At 39.8% G+C, this 19,817-nt stretch overlaps 2 protein-coding genes across 2 annotated transcripts in view; both read right to left on the minus strand.

Annotated features, from left to right (window-relative positions):
- The window catches only part of UBA6 (ubiquitin like modifier activating enzyme 6), a 28,104-nt gene extending 14,947 nt beyond the window's left edge, over positions 1-13,157 (minus strand). The window contains exons 1-14 of the mRNA XM_062493747.1: positions 13,128-13,157; positions 12,719-12,844; positions 10,421-10,483; positions 9,437-9,531; positions 8,579-8,607; positions 7,710-7,804; positions 7,094-7,205; positions 5,959-6,039; positions 5,276-5,398; positions 3,384-3,507; positions 2,083-2,186; positions 1,605-1,667; positions 1,072-1,148; positions 348-414 (exon numbers count right to left, since the gene is read on the minus strand). Coding sequence (XP_062349731.1) covers positions 348-414; positions 1,072-1,148; positions 1,605-1,667; positions 2,083-2,186; positions 3,384-3,507; positions 5,276-5,398; positions 5,959-6,039; positions 7,094-7,205; positions 7,710-7,804; positions 8,579-8,607; positions 9,437-9,531; positions 10,421-10,461 — 1,011 coding nt within the window. The 5' untranslated portion in view covers positions 10,462-10,483; positions 12,719-12,844; positions 13,128-13,157. The remainder of the gene's footprint in view (positions 1-347; positions 415-1,071; positions 1,149-1,604; positions 1,668-2,082; positions 2,187-3,383; positions 3,508-5,275; positions 5,399-5,958; positions 6,040-7,093; positions 7,206-7,709; positions 7,805-8,578; positions 8,608-9,436; positions 9,532-10,420; positions 10,484-12,718; positions 12,845-13,127) is intronic.
- Positions 13,158-19,581: 6,424 nt separating this feature from the next.
- The window catches only part of LOC134044510 (transmembrane protease serine 11E-like), a 39,729-nt gene continuing 39,493 nt past the window's right edge, over positions 19,582-19,817 (minus strand). The window contains exon 10 of the mRNA XM_062493748.1: positions 19,582-19,743. Coding sequence (XP_062349732.1) covers positions 19,582-19,743 — 162 coding nt within the window. The remainder of the gene's footprint in view (positions 19,744-19,817) is intronic.

Genomic DNA, 19,817 nt, shown 5'->3' on the forward strand with positions numbered 1-19,817 from the left:
AGTTTCACAGACCATTATTCTTCAGTAGAAGACAGATTATTTCACTCTGACTAGCAAAAAAGTTTCCAGCCAAGAAAGATCCACCATATACCTTGAATCTGTCATATCCACTTGGTCTAAAAACTTGATTCACATCGCTATAGGATCAGCCTTCATGTCAGGTCAACATTCAGTTGAACCCATGCTGAAATCCCATTATTTTTCCACACATGGCCTTCAGACAGCCAGCTGATCCATCTAAAGATGGATTCCAAGGCCAGAACAAGGACCAACAACTAAAGCATGACCTTTAGGCAAGTAAATAAGCACATAAAAACGTGACTCAATAACAATGATTCCTTACTCACTTTGTTTTCCAGTGTTTCACTTATAGACATGGCTATTTTCAGCATTTCTTCAGCATCTTGAAGGCATCTAGACACCAGGGTAGAAACAATAATGATGACTTAAACATTCCAGAATTCTTCTAGAAACACAATCAATAGAGGAAAAAAGCAATGGATACAGTAAGAAGTTTGGAATCTCACATTATCCTTAACAGTGAACATTCAAGATGTACTTCTAAAAGTTAGAGTTAGCTCAAGAACAGGAGTCTCAGTGGAAAAGCCCATGTGCAAGCATAGTCTTAAGATTTATACTTTTTAAGTAATTTGTCTCATTTAACTCAAAATTACACATATGAAGAACTACAGCTGAATTAAGAATACTGAAAATTAAATCATTCCAATTTGTTTTTTTAATCCATGAACTACAAGATAATTCAGGATCACTGAAACAAGTTTTTCATATCAATCCCACATTGGGACTGATGTGAAAAAAACAGAACAGAGAAGGCCCTCCTCCAGAAGTACCTTCTGCCTATCTGGGCCCAGAAAGTATCATTGCTATATTGGCAAAGCCTTGTTACACACCCAGACACACATCAGGTAACATTTTTCATCTTTCCATTTTTACACGGTCTATCAGGTATCAGACAGGGAAGGTACCATGCTGCACAGTCAGTCAGTAACTACACAAAAAGGAGAGATCTGTCTGATTCAAGGCTTGGCAAACACAGAACTGCTGCTTTACCCAATGTTTGGTCTGCGACCAAAGTTCTCCTGGAAGTGGTTCAAGGCAAGCATGGCAACATGGATCTGCAAAGGTGCCTGTTGAGACAGCAACAGCTGTTGATCAGTTACAAACTACAGAGAAATTAAGTACACAAAAACAACTATCTGAACTTCTGGTACCATTTCATTTCTTGTCTCTTAAGTACATCACTCAAAAAAAGTTTTAAAATAACATTATAAAGTGAAATTGAAATACCCTTGATTAATATTTTTAAAAAGTATTGCTCAGTAATGCAATGCCCTTCACATACATTCAGCATCCACTTCAACTAAGTCCAAATGAAGAGACCCCAAAAGAATTTAGATCTGAAATTGGAAAGTGTGGCAATCTTCTTTTAACTAGACATTATAATGCATTGCATTTTGCCAAACATCAATAACGAAGCCCAGCATTAAGGGAAAAAAACCAGAAGTTATATTAAAGCTACAAATTACAATCCATATATTTTTACTATTAAAGCACTTATGCCCAAATCCCGACATGCTAATTACCTCAGGCTTGCTAAAATCTGCAACAACGCATAATGGATTTGTTATCTGCTTCTCCAGCTGTTCCTGGAAAAACAGAATGACAACAACACACTACTAAGATCACAACAGCCACTGCTACCTGATAACAATACTCTCCCTATAGAGATTAAGAAATAAATATCCTTTCTGACCAGCATTGCCATTGCTCTCTTCATTATTCATACCACACTAGATGCTAAAAATAATTATCTACTGCGAGTTCTATCAAAAATGGCTAGAAAGATGTTTCACATCCTAGTGGCAAGATTCATCTTCAAATGGGTGTAATTTTTGGGGCTATCCTGTGCAGAGTCCCAAATGCTGGAATCCATGATCCTTGTGAGCCCCTTCCAAACAGAGGGCATTCTATAATTCTAGGAAACATGTACATGCTGAACTCTGTTTCTGGTGCTCAGAGCATTAACACCTGAGAACCGAGCTCTGTCAAGCACACACTTACAAAGTAACACATCTTGGGCATCTTCACTTGCATGGCTATGCCTCCATGCAGGTAAGGCTCCATCCCTGATGTATCACCAATGCTGAAGGAATAAGGCGACACCACTGAAAAGAGAAGAGAATAAACAGTGACAGATAATTCAAAGTATCATTGGATGCTACAGTTCTGTATTCAAGGAAGCAGTGGCTTGCCAGTGCTTTTTGTGCTGCAATTTTGCAGCAGGCAACCTTGTTTTGAAAGCATAAGCAAAGCTGATCCTCCTAACAGGATTAACAGAAACTGGCAGAGGGACAAAGTATTAGTTTCACATGATCTGTTATGAAATGACCTTTTTTAAGTGGCAGCAGATTTAACAAGAATTCCGATGGCCACAGCTCTGTAACAAAAGTGAAATCACATTTAATTTTCTTTCGACTGTGCACAGCAGTGTCCAGTATTAACTGCTCTGAGTAGGATTTTAGCCCTGTGATGAGAACTATAGGCAATCAAAAAAGGCAGTTGGAGCATTTTGCCACATCTTGCCCCTCATACACAGGAAGCATCATTCACGCAAGGCAAAAAGACAGGGAAATTGTTAATTCATGGAAAACTAAAACCAAAAGCTAAGCCATGAATAGCAGAAAGGCACTGACTGCAAGATCAGTTCTAGCAAAACGCAAGGGCCCAGATGAAACAGATTCAAGGATATGTTTCAAGGGTACAGTTTTTTGTATCAGACCACAAAACAGTTAAAAAAATAAACAACCCCCACCCACTTGCCCTCTCTTCTGCTCCAAACGAACAGACATTCAGAACAGAATGCCTTGAGACATGCAAGAAGTAGAATAAAGCAAGGTAGACATAAATCATGAAAACCATTTCAAAAGCATTCTTAGAATGTTGTCAGTGCATCACTGTACACCTAAATTGTCACTCAAAAAAGCTACAAGGCCAACAGTGACACACCAAGTGGCATCCAAAACTATGACAGAAGAACAGGCATTATGGGACCCTCCAAATACCAAATCAGTTTCACCAACAGAAGAATGGTGGTCAGCTCAGAGGCTGCTAAGTAGATTCCACATTTTGAGCTGAGCAATTCCATTGGCTCCTTAAGCAGCAAGATAAGTTCAGGTAGACTTTACTAAACGGAAATGCCATCAAAACAACACCAGGAAGACCTTTGCACCAAAAAGTAATTTTTGGAGCAAGGTCACTGGAGGTCTGCATAACCCAGCACTCCTGACTATGATAAGTAACACTGCAATGGTTAAATCAGGCCAGAAAATAAGTACCCTCCAAATGAGTTAGCAGCAGTTTACCTGTTATTTGGTGTGTGGATCCATTCAAGCATGACATTCCATTAACTTCCCGAAAGGTTAAGAACTGTCCTGTTTCAAGTCTGTGTGGATGATTTTCAAGGCAAGTGACAATACCAGGATTTGACTGAAATAAAAAATGGCAATCAGCAAGGAGGAAAGCGTCTCGTGCAAAGAGGTCATGTTATATTGCAGGCACATAGTTTTTTGTCTGCTGAAACCACAGTCCCTTCTAACATCTCATTTCTGCCACAGCAAGAGAGTTACCTAGGACAACTTTTTCAGTCCTACGATTTTCAACATAACAGTGTTTCTGCAACACAAACTTTCTCATTTTCACCGTTTCCAGTTCTTGGTATGTTAGCAAACTGCATTCGCTAATTCTCAGCAATCAAATCCATTGTTATGTTCTGAAATAGTAACAGAGTCATTCCATTTTTCCAAAATAAAAATAGACCCCATGTGCAAAAAAATTTTCGGAGACATTAAAAAATAGTCTTGTGTATGGTCCTTATTACTCCATGCTTCTTTTCTGCATGATCCCTAGAAAGGACATCCAAAATCATTCTTTCAAGTTTGGAAGTTTAAAAAAACTGGACAGCATACAGGAGAGAAACAGCTTCAACAGGTCACAGACAAGATTACACTTGCAGGAATCTTAGACAACACCTCATCCTGTTACAGGATGTGGTGCCAACCTGCCACACACACAGAGACCTCCCTGCAGTCTGAACACAGCTCATCAAGACCTTGTGCTGCACCTCAGGCTGTAACCTGGTGGATTTGCAAGCAAGACTGGCCTGTAAAGTCTCTCATCCCCTCCTGAGTCCCCAGTATAAGAAAGATTTCAGTTAAGTGGCATAGACCTTAATTACAGTGGACCACATTCTCTGTGGACAATGAACAATGGCAAAGGAATTGACTGGAGAAAATTCTGCTCTGATTTAGGGATACAGTGCTACCTCGACCCTGTCTACAGGACAAGAACAGCCACTTGGCATTGAGTTTTAATTCTCATCAGTTTTACAGTTCAGAGTGGAAGAATATACAACTAAATTTAAGTATCAGATTATTAAACACAGAACATATATACAAATATATATTCATTCCTTGACTTGGCAGGTAATCAGCACAAGCCATGAAACTCAGCTATGTACTCCTTATGTAATTAATGAGTACAATCAAGTCATCCATTTCCTTTTAAAGGCACTAAGAACAGGCTACCCAAATCATCATAAGCTTTAATCCAGACCAAATCCAACTTGCTGTACAACCCCTCCTAGATTGGTTATTATTTTATCTAGACTGGAGATAGGACAAAAGACTTGCTGCTGGATGAGTGAGCTTCCTGTCTGGATTTCCAGAGCTCAAAAGAGGACCTAAAGTAACTTTCCTTTATAAAACAATAATACAAGATTAAACAGACATCCTAACATTTTGCACTGGAAGTATGAGCAATAATATTCCCTTCTCACCTTCTCTGCTTTGGTAGGTTAAAACAAACCTTTAAATTTCTTTTCAAAATATGCTCTCGATCCCCTTGATTATTCCAGTAGCCCACCTGTAAGTGTTGCTGTTTCTTATAAAAAGGGCTCTTTTCACACCTATTTTCAGGCTTCCTTAGAAGATTTACCCTATTCCCACACCAAAGTTACATCCTCTTCTTTCTACATTCCCTCATTTCTTCCTCTCCCTCTCACTCCAATTAAAAAAAATCAGCATTGTGTGTTACACAGTAAGTAACAACCAGGAGGCTTGTTCTATAGCACCAATTTTAAATTGCTTACCAAATGAAAATTGCTTGAGCAGGCTACTCAAGTGAAGCACTCTGGCACTCTCCTTTTCAAAGAGTCCTTTTAAAAACAGTTATAGCAACACAAAGACTTATCTCTTACTTGTGTTATATTTGAAATGAAGATCTCCTTTGGCTCCTCTCCTGTTGTATCCAGCACTTCAAATTCATCACCAAAATCACAAAACAAACGTGAACATACTCCATACACATCTGCACTGATGAACTACAAGAAAGTAAAAATCATGAGTATCCCTAAAACAGCACAAGTCAAAGACATGATCCCTCACACTGGACCTTGTTGAACACCAGCAGGTTTCATTCTACAGTGGAAACCTGTTGCGTACTCAGGCCACTGACTACATAGCACAGCACTGACAACAGACCTTAAACCTGCAGGAGCATTTCTGAGCCCATTCACAACACAGGAATAACGATATCACTACACAGTGAAATGCTGCCATTTCTACTTCTCTTACATTCAGCCTCAGCATGTCCTTCAATCTCAGCACATTCTTTCCGTTTAGAGAACCATTTTGAGTTAACAGTGAAAACTATTTCTTTAACACAACTGCTTTTTAATTAAGCTGTAGTTACCTATGCTGGTATCCATATAATACCAGTAGCAGCAATATTCCCAAAATTCCTGCTGTTCTGTCAACATGCCATCTGCATTGAATTCTGTACCTCATAACCAGCTTTCTCCATTTTTGGAAAGAACACCCTGAAGGTCCAGAATGCTCACTGTACAGATTATTAATGCATTGCTTTTTTTTTTTTTATTACCTTAATAGGTGGCTGCTGAGCATGACAGAAGTCATTAATCTTCTTCTGTAGCAACAGACTTACTTCAGTCAATATGACACACTGTGAACAAGAACAGAAATATTTCTAAGACACTGACAGTAATCAGTATCTTCAGGCTATAGGAAAACTTAGTACCTACAGTAAGTTACTTAGGTGTTCTGAATCCTATCTTCCACATTTAAGAGAAAGAGTCTTGAACAAGTTTTCTCATTCAAGATTGGTTACCACCCCACAAGTTCTGGAAACAAAATTAGTAGGAGCAGGAACAGCAAATTCTCAGGTTTTTTGTTTGGTTGGTTGTTTTTTTTATTTTAACTGCAGCTGTGAAACTCAAAACCAAGTTAGAATATTTACCAATACAGTTATGGATAATCTCAGCAAAAACGTAGATTTTCAAGTTTAGGATTAAGCTAGCAAACAAATACAAATAATGCTCATCAGCACACACCAGCAAGTCTGCATAGGCTTCCAGTATTTGTGGTCATAAAACTGCAGACACCAAATTTCTACACATATTCCCTTAATGCCTAGGACAATATTGGGTTTCAAGGCACATGCACTGCAACCCATTCAGTCACACAAGGCCTGCTGTAGCTGGGACATTCAGAACCCTGGTGTGCTTGTATGTAAGCCACACAGTAAAGGTTCCCCACTCAGACTGAGCCTTGCACACAGGCAGGAGACAGCTGACTGAACAACTGAAAGTGCCCTCACTCCACCACAGTTACATTTCATTACATACATATATGATCTAATTATATAGCCTGAGCTTCTGCTGCCTGGAATACAGCACACAGAATGTATGTAGAACATTTGTGCTATGTGGCTGCAAAGAAAGGTCACGGTTTCACCTTCAAAGAAAAAATTTGTACAGTGACCCCACTTAGCTATTTATTGTCGTAGCAAATTCCATAGTAAGTGTTCTAAGAAAGTGGTGGGAACATAAACCCACTGTTTCAGTCTTGAAAAAAAACAAGCACAACACTTCATCAGTCCAAATACAAGATCTATTGTTTTCTTTACATCATCTCAAAACATACTTCAAAGTTCTTCATTCTATTTACTTACATAAAATATCCAAGTTGTATGCTCAACTGCTTTAAGAGTAACATACCTGGTAGTGCTTTAGGAAAGACAGATCTGTACTTTCATCTAGTGGCACAGTTGATGCTGCTACATGGACATATGGATTGAGTTCTGCAATACGAGGAAGTGTGGCCTCAGCCCTGAAAGAAAAGCTGGTTTCAATTTTTTATGTATCTACAAAATTGCATTTTCAATACAGAATTTCATACTACACATGCTCTACCAAGAGACTCTCACAATGTCTCCTGGCAAAAGCCAACAATTCGTTTATTCACACTTCAATTCCTAGCAGGTCTGAGGAAAACTGCTGTGTCCAATATCCCACAGGACTCACGGATGGTCTGCTGTCATGGCTGTTGTCCAGTCTTATACAGGTGGCTGAAAAAGCCCAAGGAAGAAATGCATGCTGGCCCCCACTATTACATTTGCATTACAAGCAGTGACACTTGTGACTCAGAACCTCAGTCCCAGTCTAGACTTCCTCTAATATCTACCTGAGCGCTGTACTCACAGGCAGCAACTCTAAAGAAAGGGTTTAACAGGTATTTGATATGTACTACCAGCTCTTGGACAACAAACTGCCGTTTTTGATGCTGATGAGACTGGCAAGCTCAGTCCTCCCTCACTCCAAAGACTTCACTAACCTGTTCCTTTGACTGGTAACATCATCTTCATGGATGAAGAAGTTGATCCCCAAATCCCATTTTGTGCAGTGCTTGGCATCATGAACTGTAAGAGCCTAAGAAAGTTTGTCAAAAAACATTTGCTGGAAGAAATATACAACATCACAACCAAAAACATGGATTAAGCCCCACATAAAATACTGGAGGACTAACACTGCAGAAGATGTAGTTGTAGCATATATAAGAACAAGCTCTTCCAACCTCTTTCCCAAGAAAACTCTTACTGTTTCAGAGAGCAAAACATATCTGCAACATGCACTTCATTCAGCATTTTCCTCCCAGTCTGCAGTGATAACAGACAGCATTTATTTATCAAGGATACCAGACTGTGATACAGGGGCAACTATGATCTGAAAATTAATGGACTAATTTGATTTTTTCTATTGGAAAGAAGAGTTTTAAAAGGCTTCTTGCTAATAAAATTAATCCCAACAGCACAAAAGCAGTTGTTGGAATAAAACACCCAACCATTTTAATGCCTACACAAAAGGATTCTAATAGATGACAAAACAAGGTAACATCTTTTGAGTAGTTTGGACCACACTATTTAGGAGAAAACACTTTGTACAAAAGGATTCAGTATCTAATCAGTAGTTGGCTAAAATATTTTATGAGCTATTTCAGAGTGTAGTGTGGACATTAACGTGAGATTCTGACTGTACCACTAGAACATCCAGATTATTTAAAGTTATCACCCCTAGGTTCTCAAATGTTTTGCAACCCTTCTACAGAAAAACAGATTCAGAAACTTTAGATTAATTAGCTAGTAGTGTTTTGCCTTTTTCTCACGCTTACCCAAGAATACCCAACAACGGAATTGTTTTACATACCTTTACACCGGCCAGAATTATGTTTTTGGCTGAAAAAATGAAAACAAAGCAAAAACAGAGAAAGGGACTATTGCAGGTTACTTGCAAATCTGTAACTGGATAGTTATTCAGGTGGACAATAACAGTATTTCATTTTTAAGAACTTCATAGCTTAAGGGTTTTTTCTCTTTTACATTTGACTCAAGCATTTTACATCAGCCCTGAAAGCAAAATAACATAAGCAAGGCTAAAAAGACCCTTTATATTTGTTATTTGTCAGCTGTTCATCCCACAGTTATGATTACAAAGATAGTAATGACAAACTGCAAAACCCCATCACTCTATTCTAGCGTCTGGTGCAGAGAACCACTAGAGCCAACTGAAGGAATAATAGGCACGAACCAGCCAAAACTCATGAGGAGCAAGGAAAATTGCTGAAGAGTCTCTTGTATCAGGGCAGTTATGCATTTTCAACAAATAGTTATATTCTCCTACACAACCTCCATTTCACACATGGAAAAAAATTGGGCTACAGCTATTCCTGTAATACATTCATTAATACAGATGCCTTAAAGAATAACTTGGATTACCTACTCTAAACCTTCACCCAGGGCACAAGATTTGGGTAAAGGAATCTGGCTCACACAGAAGCACATTTTAAAGTAAAATTTGAAATGTTGTTCTAATATAATGAGAACTTGAGTCCAGGATCTTTCCTGCATCTGCAACATTAGTAATATGCATCATGCACACATAAATTCACTCTGATAGTTCAGACATTTAAATATAATAAATACTTAAATTTAAGGTTTACAAGTACTCTGGGACAGTATGCTTACACACACTTGTGTCTTCATAAATAAATGTTACCCAACTTACCAATCTCCACACCAAGGCCACCTATACCACTCAGGAACACATGGGACTGAGCCATCTTCTGCATTGCTGTGTCTCCAAGAACATATCTCTGGCGACTACAGCAAAGACAAACTCAGATCAAAACAAGATACAAATGAAATCAAGAGCATATTAAAGCAAGTCAAGAATTCCCAGTCATTAAAAAACGTTTTTACAATCTTCAAATGTTTATCAAGCAAATATAAGATTTGCACTCACAACGTATACAGCAAAATGCATTAGTACAGACTTTGTCAGTGCCAGGTTTTAGAGAACATAAATAAAGTTATAATTTTAAATCAGTGCAAAACTTCTGCAGGATAAACAAAGTTTTTGGAATTAACTATTGAAGACACAAGCATGCAAAAGAATTTCTTTGTTATCAGAAATCTTCAAAACAGAGGATGACACAGCTTCTGTAGTCAGATCTTGAAACCTGGAAGAGTCCCAACTTCCAACTGTACAAATTAAACTTATACCATTCTAAACATCACCTTTTTCACCAAGTAAGAGAACAAATTTCCTGAGCCTACTGCCAAAAAGTAAAGTGACACAACACCAGAAGTACTGCACCGAATTAAAAAGAAGCCTTATTTGTTCTTCATACAAATATTTTTTAAATTATTTATTTTTTGATATACAAAGAAGCTTTTCATCCCACCATGCTGTTAAAGGGATACATTTGTCCCAGTAGAGACTTTATGAACTATTACCATGCCAAATGATCTCAAGACACTCCCACTTAACAAATTAAAACAAAACTAAACCAAAATAAGTATTTTTTTTTAATCTACAAAAAAACCCTCAAGATCCAACACCTTGAAGTCTGGAGGTAAGAGATATTGATGATGAGGACTGAGAAGCATAGCAAAGGCTGAGGGATGAATGAAATTACAAAATTACTGCATGTATATGTAAGTGTTCCTGAAAAGGCAGGAGCAACACTTAAAAATCGGACAATCTTACCTATATAAAGCATCATCAATTTCCATAGAGTCTGCTGCCATGATTCAGTGTGATTTATTTACACTAGAAGGGTTACAAAAAGAAATGAGCTGGTTATGTTGGATGCAATTTCACAGCTGACACCCCCTCCCTGCCCCACTCAGCTCTTCATTAAAGGAATTTAAATACGAAAAAGTGATGATACACAGGAATCCCTCTGAACATTAAGAAGCCTGTGGAACACCACAGCACCTGGGTAAGGAAAACACACACCAGTCAGAAGAAAAGAACCCCCAAATGTTCAATAAATGCTTTAAAAATACAAACAGACATTAATTTCCCCATTGAGTAAATGGAAGACTTACCTCTTATATTTGCCACAGTTAGATTTACTGAAAGAGCAACTTCATTTTATATGAAGAGCTCCAAGCTAATCAACTTGGTTTGATCAGTGGGTTTTTTTGAAAAGAAGATAGAAGAATGCTAGAACACCTAGAAGTCGGCATTTGTGCTGCACTATTTCTATGTTAATTGAAAACCCTTAAGAAACAAGTGTTTCAGTTAACTGAATTAACCAACACCCAAAGATCTGAATTATTTCAACATTTAACTAAGACACTGCAGTTAGACAGTTTGATAGGATTGTAAGAAAAAACATAATTTGTGCTATTAAGGCTTTTGGCTATTAACAAGGATGATTTCATCGTTAAGTTGGTGATAACCAAGCACTAGGATTAGGAACAAGCTGCCCCTGGGCACCTTGTTTCTTACTAATGCACACTGGGAACTGGTGTTTCCTGAGCCTGGCAGGTGACTTCCACCAAACACAGGATGACCAAAATAGACCCCATTTTTACTTTTGTAGTAGTGATAGGAACTAATGTTCTGGGTCACATATTTTATTCCAGCTTTCTACAAACTGCCCTGGAAACTACACACAGCTGACAACCCTCTCTCTCCTGACACTGAAAAGTAAGAGCCCAGACAGTAATACTAAGGACTTTTTTTTGAAGAGCACAGATATACCCTAAAACAGCTTTCAAACCCGCCTGAATTCTAATTCCTGTACACTGTTCAGGTGACTCTGGCAAACATTTTAACATTTCTGAGGTATGGTACCTTCAGTCTGTCAGAACGCGGCGACTGCAACATTCTGACCCAAAATTCATCCTTTTGGTTTTTAGAAAGCACTGAAATAGCACAGCAAGGAACAGAATTACACTGGACACAGGCCACAAATCTCAGCCACAAAGCTCTTCCACAGTGTGGATATTAATTCCTACACTGAGTGCTAGCACTCAAGGCAGTCAGCATGAGGCAGCTCCATCACAGTCCATACCACCAGCCACTTCAGTGCACCTCCAAAGCCCTTGACATGGGCACATGGGCTGAAGACAAGCAATGACCATTTTACTAGAACCAGATCTCAAGCCAGAGTGCAACATACCACATCTTAGTAACAGGCTTCAGTCCTTGCTTAAATCAGGGCCTTTGTTTCAGCCACTGCCTGAGACACAAGACTGGAAGACACCCTCAAAGCAAGCCAGCACCATCTCATAACAGACAACAGCTGTTCTGCTCCTCCACAGTGACCCTCTGCAAACAGCACTGGCACTCCGGGACTACACAACATAAAAGGACTGTGGTACTAAGATGGGGAAGGTGATCCACGCCTGGATAAAAATACCTTCCACTGCTGTGGTTGCTGACAACCATTTCAATCTCTATGCCCTCTCAAACAGCTTTCTTTTGTAAGCAACTAGGACGTGTGATCAACTGGCAAGAGAAACTCAGCCACCTGTTTCACACAGACTCATTTGACAGTGGCTCTTTCAATATACTTTTTAATTCCCCATTCTACTCCTACTGCACTGAGATGCTGCCAGTGCACCCGTCAGGGAGAGAAAAACACCTCCTTCCTCAAGGATTTAATGACACTATAGCGATGTGACTGTAAGACAAACCTGGTCAGTGTATTTCTGCATACAAGTAATTTCTCATTTTTATTCCACCAGTATAGAATCTGTTTCAAAGAAATGCATGTAAAAAGTAATTCTAACATTATGTCCTAGTTCTTACCAGAGGCTCAAGGTTTAAACACTTGTCTGTTTCCTTTTAAAACTCAACTATCAGTTTTAATATAAGCCTTGTATTTAACTGTTTAAGTAATCTTCTTCATTTTTTAAAGCCTTAGCTGCTTGCATGACATAACCCAGGGACAAACCGAGAAGCTACATGTTACCAAGGACTAAGATGCTCTGAAGAGCTGCAAAGAGGCACAGGAGCTGTAGCGCTGCGCTGGTTTCACAGTATTCTTACCTCCGAGTCAGCGCAGGGTGAAACAGTTAACTACTAGCTGTTCAGCGCGCTGGGATAGCATAGAGGCCTGGACTCATCCCACCCACCCGGAGCTTCCAGGGGCTGATCCCAGTCGATGCAGGCTCCCTGTTCAGTAGGCGGGGAGAGAGGGGAGAGGCTCAAACCCAGTTCCTGCCCACCCGGGCTAATGCGGAAACACCGACACCTCGGATCCGCAGCGGGGAACCCCGAGAGAGCCCACGGAACCACCCCGACACCAGCAGAGCCCGGCAGCTGCAGCCCCCACTCGCCGCCCTCGGGGCGCTCCCGCGGCGCTGGGCACCGCCGCCCGCCCGGCCGGGCCACCCTGGGCTCGCCATGCCCCGCCCGCCTTCGCGGCTCTGGCCCTGTCGCCGCCCGCTCTCCTCACCTCGCGGCGGCCTTGGCGCGGCAATCCAGGCCCGAGCGCAGCCGGCGGCGGCAGGAAAAGAGGCAGGAAAGGGGCGGGAAGCGGCAGCGCCGGTGCCGCGGCGCTTCTCCGCCTGCGCCGACATGAGGGGCCGGGCCGGGCTGAGCCGGTGCCGCCCTGAGGAGGCGGGTTCGCTGCGACTCGGCAGCGGAAGGGGTTGTGGCGGGGTTTCTCGGCAGGTGCTGCTTAAGCTATTGAAGTCCCCGCTATTTTCTGCTCGAAAAGTAACACACCGTGCTATTAAAAATCATAAAGTTAATGAATCTACCTTAGGTTCAAGCATGACCAGTTTAGACGATGAAGAGCGCTCCCGGGCCCTGCTCCTGCGATAGCTGCCCCTGTATTTGGCAGGAGAGCACCAGCAGGATGAGTGCCTGCCACACAAGCAGAATTTCATTCAAAGGCTCTAGAGAGCAGACTGCGAAATACTAGATAGTAGCCAAGGCCGCAGAGGAGATTTGGCAAAGAGTTATCAAAACCAAAGTACACCCCATCCGGGGTGGTATATAGGCTTGTGGAAACCTTTTTTCTTGTTGTTGTGGTGGTGATTAAGCAGGAGGTAGAAAGCCATGGCAGCCATTGCACTGTCTCCCAACTCCACACCACCCCTGCAAGGCCAACATCTCCCCGTATCAATATTTTCTATCCCATTTCCCAAACTTTTGATTGAGATCTCAGCACAGCCCACCTTCCCACCATCCATTTTACTTTCCCTTCCCCATAAACCCTGCGTTCTCTTTTGTTGCCCTGATCACTGGAGTAGGTGACATGAGTCTTAATCATTCTTGATACCATTAGCACAGTTTGTCTATAATGGGAGGGATTCAAGCACTCAAAAGTGTCCTTGCATACATGAATATAGAATAGTTGCCTTGTGTTTTAAAATATTTATAATTTAAAAAAACTAACCCAAACAGACCAACCAGCTACCCGCATACTACTGTAGACAAGGAAGGGGGAAAAAAGAAAAAGGCAAGCTTTTTGTCTATCTTGATTGCGGTTTGGGGAACTTGTAAGGGAAAGAAGACCCAAGTTTTATCCTCTTCGTGAGCATCCAGTGCATTATTTTGGTATTTCTTTTAACAGAGTTCTAGCAACCCTCAAGATTTACACCTCAGTCCAAGGCTGCAAAAAGCCTTTGTATGGAGAGCATAGAGAACAGCTGGACAACATTGTGCTCTTTCAAACTTTGGCAGGATCAGGGTGAAGGTTCTTGTCTGCTATACTGCTGTTTACACTCTCAGAAGTAATTGGAGAAGATGTGGGCAAATTTCGGAGAACCACTAGAGGTCTGAAAGGCTGAACTCAAGAGACGGGATAATCGATGGAGGAAGCCGTTGGGGATGTCGACTTCAATTCTTACCAGTAGAGGAATTGACGCTAAGGCTGGTATTTGCTTTGTAACTTTTTCACATAATACATAAAAATCAGATAATGGAAGAATTGCTGTCATTATTTCAACCAAGTATTTTCAAAGAGCAGTGCATGTGTCTAATGAACGTAATTAACAGGACTTCCAGCGACAAGGGGGGGGAGGGGGAATGAAGAAGAGTTTAAATACATAATAAGAGTCAGCTTCGGTTTTGTTGCTTGCGTAATTTTTAGTCTTGTCGGTGATTTTTACCATTATATTTGTAGTTTCTTTGCTTTAAAATTGGCTTTTTTTTTCAAGGTTAACCTAACCATTCTTATTGTCAAGCACTTACCCATCAAATGTGTTATGAAAAATAATAATAATTTTAAAAATCTGCTACCTACCGTCTTTGTGTCCAGGTCATTATATTTTTCAAGACCCAGTCCACATCTCACATGAAACAGATTTTGCATAGTCGCAGCAAATACTGACAAGCCTGTTGCCTAAGTGGAGAAAAGCAACATCCAGTTAATTCCCAGGTAACCCTTTAACAAAAACCAGGCAAATACTAACCATTGGTGAAACAATGAATATGGGCCTTCTAAGATAAAATTCCACAAAGAAACGGATAGATTCTATTTACCCCAGAAGCCAAAGGAACAAGTTCCCAAATGCATAAATTAACAGGTATACTCAGGAACTCTCTAGGCTGATGGTACCAAATCAAAAAACATACAGGTTTTCTCTTGCCTTTTTAAGACTGCAAAATTTGAAACATGTGGAGTAATTTGACTTTTTTTCCCCCCTACACATATGACATTAAAATCTTAGTAAATTTGGTTAAATAAATTAATTTTAAATTAAATCCCAGCTCCATATTTGCATCATGTTAAAGTCATCCATAGCTTTTGAGGTAGGAAGCAGAGCTGTCAGTTTACAGACTTGCTGAAGCAATGAGTGGGATGAGGCTTTGTCCAGGAGAATATCACCACCTCCAGACTTGAGCCTATTCATGTCCCAAATCTCTGAAACTTCAGTTTCTGTGCACACTGTAGACTCATCTTGTTTCCAGGCATTGAACACATCTTTAGAGCCAGTATTTTCAAAAGGAGCTGAAGCTGAAATAGCTGTAAATCTCCTTTCCATCTGCTAGGGAAATCCTAGCCACTTGGGTATTTTTAGTCTTTAATTTCCTGGTTTAAAGGTGCAATTTCACATATGTGGTGAGGACTTCGTAGTGGAGATTTGGGGACGCACATTTGTTTCCCTGATTGATTTAGTTAATAAGCTAATTAGCAGACAGAACTCAATGTAGTTTTTTCCCTAAAAATGTGTTATTTGAAAACACTAAGGTAACAAAATTCAGTTTAGCACAGAGGCCAGTCCAGAAGTTACCATAAATCTACATTAACATCTTTCAGTGAGTTTCCAAACATTCTGCCATAGGCTATGGCTTGCACTCAGCTCTTGCAGGAGCAATGTGCTGGCAAGGCTTTGTCTCCTCTTTTTGGTAACACATGTGATGTAGGAGCATTTTGATGGCATATTTAACTTCCCAGCAGGGTGGGCCAAAGGATCTTACCACTTAAAGCTGCTCTAGCAAGTGACACCTTCCTAGAAACCATGTTAATAGAGTTGATAAATCCAGATAAACAAGGGCACCAATTACCTAAGCTGATTTCACACTGAGGTGTATGAATGCATTTCCAAAAGCAAGAGCCAGCTTTTCCATGCCTGTGAATCTACAGCTCAGGCTGCAAGTTACCAGATAAACATTGATTAGGTTAAATAATGACTTTTGGCTCTCAGCTAATCTAATTTAACAGGAATAGCAGCTACAGAACAGGATTTTCTACAAGCTTTACTTACATAAGGAATCCTGATGACAGATTGATGTCATTCAACCAGACCTCCTCACATGATTAGGCCTTGTGCAATCAGCCTCTTCATTCTTTCCTACTTTGGCTCCAAGCTGAAAACTAGCATTGGGAAAACCCCAGACAACAAAATTTGAATAACCGGAGGTTTGGAACATGTTTCTTGATGTTTTAAATATACCTGGGAAATCTCAGGAGAATTGGTACCAGCTGCATAGAGCTCCCCATAGCCAGTTTGCAGGGATGCAATTCCACACACAGGTTTTTTTCCCAAGGTCAGAAGCAAGGTGGTGAATTCTTGAATGAAGCCTCAGATCCATTCTCAGATTTGCATAGCACTATCTTAACTGAAATTCACCTTTGAGTATTTCAGAAAAGCAAATGTCTTACCTTGTCTTCACTGAAACACCTGCATAGTTCAGTCATTGTTAATAACAAAACTATTCCTAGGACATTGAATGAACAGAAAGCTGTAGTTTTAGAATCGGTCTCTATAAAATAAGGAAGATTAGTCTATTTTGTATCATATTCAAAGTTTAGCTTGATTACTATTACGCAAAGAAAAAGGACAGAAAAAGATCAGTTGTTTTTTTAAATACATTTAATGTTATGAAACATATTGCCTTTATTTTTTTAAATCCTTGCTAAATCTTAACATCAACAGTAATAAAAGGCTTTTAAAAACCTTTAACCACACAGTAGCTTCATTTTTTTAGTCTAAGGCAGAAAACAGAGTCATCACAAATAAAACAGTGACATGGAATATAAGACACACCCAGGCCAGACAGTTTGTTAAAATGTTTATGAAAAGTGCATCTGGCTGGCTCAGGACTCCCTGAGTAAGGTAGATGTTCTCCCACACACCTCTTGGCTATTTAGCCATTCGTGAGAAAATCTGAAATAAAGACTGCCTTTCTCATTTTAAAGGTATTGCATTTACATGTCACTTGCTGTGTGAGGTAGGAACCAGTTTCTAGGGGGTGTATCTGGGCCTCACCTCCTTATTGTTGCCCCTCCATTTGCTATGCAAAAAGAGATTTAAGTGCAAAACAAAGCCTTAGCTGTCTATGCAAGTGAACTACTGTTTATTTTCAATCACAATTCATCAGCTGATTGTAAAGGACATTTCTCATGATTTTCACCTTCGAAGCAATAAGAGGCACAAAAAAACTAGATATAACTTTTTTCTTCTTCTTTTTTCTTTTTTTTTCTTTTTTTTTCTTTTTTTTTCCCCCTAAAGGATGCCTTGGAAAAAAGGGGACTTGAGCACTTGAAGAAAACAGTGTGTTCAGGTTAGCTAATTTAAAGCTCCATGAAGTTTCTGTTTTGTAACTGAACCTGGCCTGGAGTAAATTCTTAATTGAAAAATAGCAGCAACTCAAAAGTGCATAAACTATAAACATCAATAAATTAAAGAAATGGACTTGCTGCATCTATCTATCCTCCTAACTGTCCCAAGATCCTTTTCTTTTTTTCAATGACATGGAAAATCAGAATAAAGGTACTACTATTTTGAAACTAAAGCTAATCTAAAATCTTCAGTAGATTTCTTTCTGAGATAAGGCAATTTGTCTTTTACCAAAATTCAAAAGATACAGAGAATGACTGGAAGTACCCAATAATAAGACAACCCCTCCTACACCACCACACCTTAAACATAGTTTTTTCCATTCATATGTAGACTTGTAATTCAGGGTGTGAGTTTTCAAGAAATGCCAAACATCTCATTTCCAGGGATGCTGATTATTGGGGGCTTGCACAGTAGGAATGCTGATGAGAGATCCAGTGCTGAGCAGTGTGGGAGGCAGGATGCTTCAGCAGAATTTTCAGCTGTAGTAGGTGCAACTGTGGGACTAACTTGCAGTTTCATTCATGTCTCGTACAGATTCCTATGAGTCCTGCATTCAGAGCTTAAGCAGTCCAGTGGCCATTCAAAGACTACAGGTGGATATACTAGAGTGATATTTTGGATGCCTGTATTGAAGGCCTTGGCTCTAAAGGACCCCCTTTCACCAGCAGTCCATGAGGGCTTATGCACAGAGGTAGGAAAAGTGTTTAATCAATATGTAAGGATTGCATTTACTCTGAAGTTCTTTTTGGGACTGTTCTTTAATATGAAATTACTCTTCATCCTCATAAGACATATTAATATTCAGGACCATATTCATTCACGGCAGAGATGAATCCATCAGTGAAGTATCAGTAATCACTTTCTTTGCAGTGAGATGGTTTCCGCTGGCTTGTGGAAAAGTGTGCTGTTTCTTGACCAAAAAAGGCAGCTCCCAGTTCATTTGTGGCAAATATTTATTTTTCCTTTAAGACAAAATTCAATGCCATCTTTCTTTCGTGGGAGATTGTTCATGGGGGCACACTTAAAAAAAACAGTTTGGGTAGAGCTTGTGATTCTGCATCTTAAGTATACTGTGTGTTGAAAAGAATAGATCTAGAAGACAACAGATAGAGAAGTAGCAGCACAATTTTGTGACAAAGCACTTTTACAATAGCAACTTCAAGCAATTTGAACTTCACAGAATCCACAAAAACGTTCCTGTTTAAAATGTGATTTGCAGTAACAACATCAAGCTTTTCTCTTTTCCCTTCCAACCTACTGCAAGCACAGAAATACTACTTTTCCTTAGCTAGGACCTAACCTCAGTCCTGCTGATCCACCTTTAGTTATCAAGACCACAGAGCACGGTGAGCACCCAGGTTCTCAGATGGACTCAGTGCAGATGATAGTCTCTAACAAGAATAATCATCAAGGGTCCACTTCGCTAGAAACACAGCTGTGACAGCATTTGCTTCACTGGAGGAGGGAGATTCAGCTGAAGACCTTACCCATAAAGAATTTTTTTTTCTTTTTTTTCCCCCTGGAAAATGTTTGCATTTATAAAGCAGATAAATTGGGAGCTTTTAAATATAATTTTAATAATATCAGTTCATAATTTCTGTTAAGGGAGAAAGTTTCATAGCTCAAAGATGAGGCAGACAATTTCATACATTTAGCATGAATTCAGAAGGGGTTAGGGATCTCTGACAGCAAAGATAGTGCTTGCTGTGGACTAAGGTTGCTTCAACCAAAATTACATAGGAAAATGTATACTAAAAAAATAACCTTTCAGAATTAAAGACAAATACGAGTTACATGTAGCCTATGTAGTTAAATCCACTTTTTACTTTGGAATTAGATGCCTGTTTTTGTGGTAATCCAGTCACGGAAATAAGTCACTCGTGTGTAAACTCCAGGTTTATTTGGCTTGGCACATTCATCTCCCCAGCTTACTATTCCCACGAGGTACCACATCAGTCTAGAGTCTGGAGTAACCAGTGGTCCCCCAGAGTCCCCCTAGAAAAAGAGGAGAGGAAAAATATTTAATTGATCAGAAAAGAAAATACAATTCTCTCCATAAACAGTAGGGT

The sequence above is a fragment of the Cinclus cinclus genome, chromosome 5 (assembly GCF_963662255.1).
Source record: "Cinclus cinclus chromosome 5, bCinCin1.1, whole genome shotgun sequence".
NCBI lineage: Eukaryota > Metazoa > Chordata > Aves > Passeriformes > Cinclidae > Cinclus > Cinclus cinclus.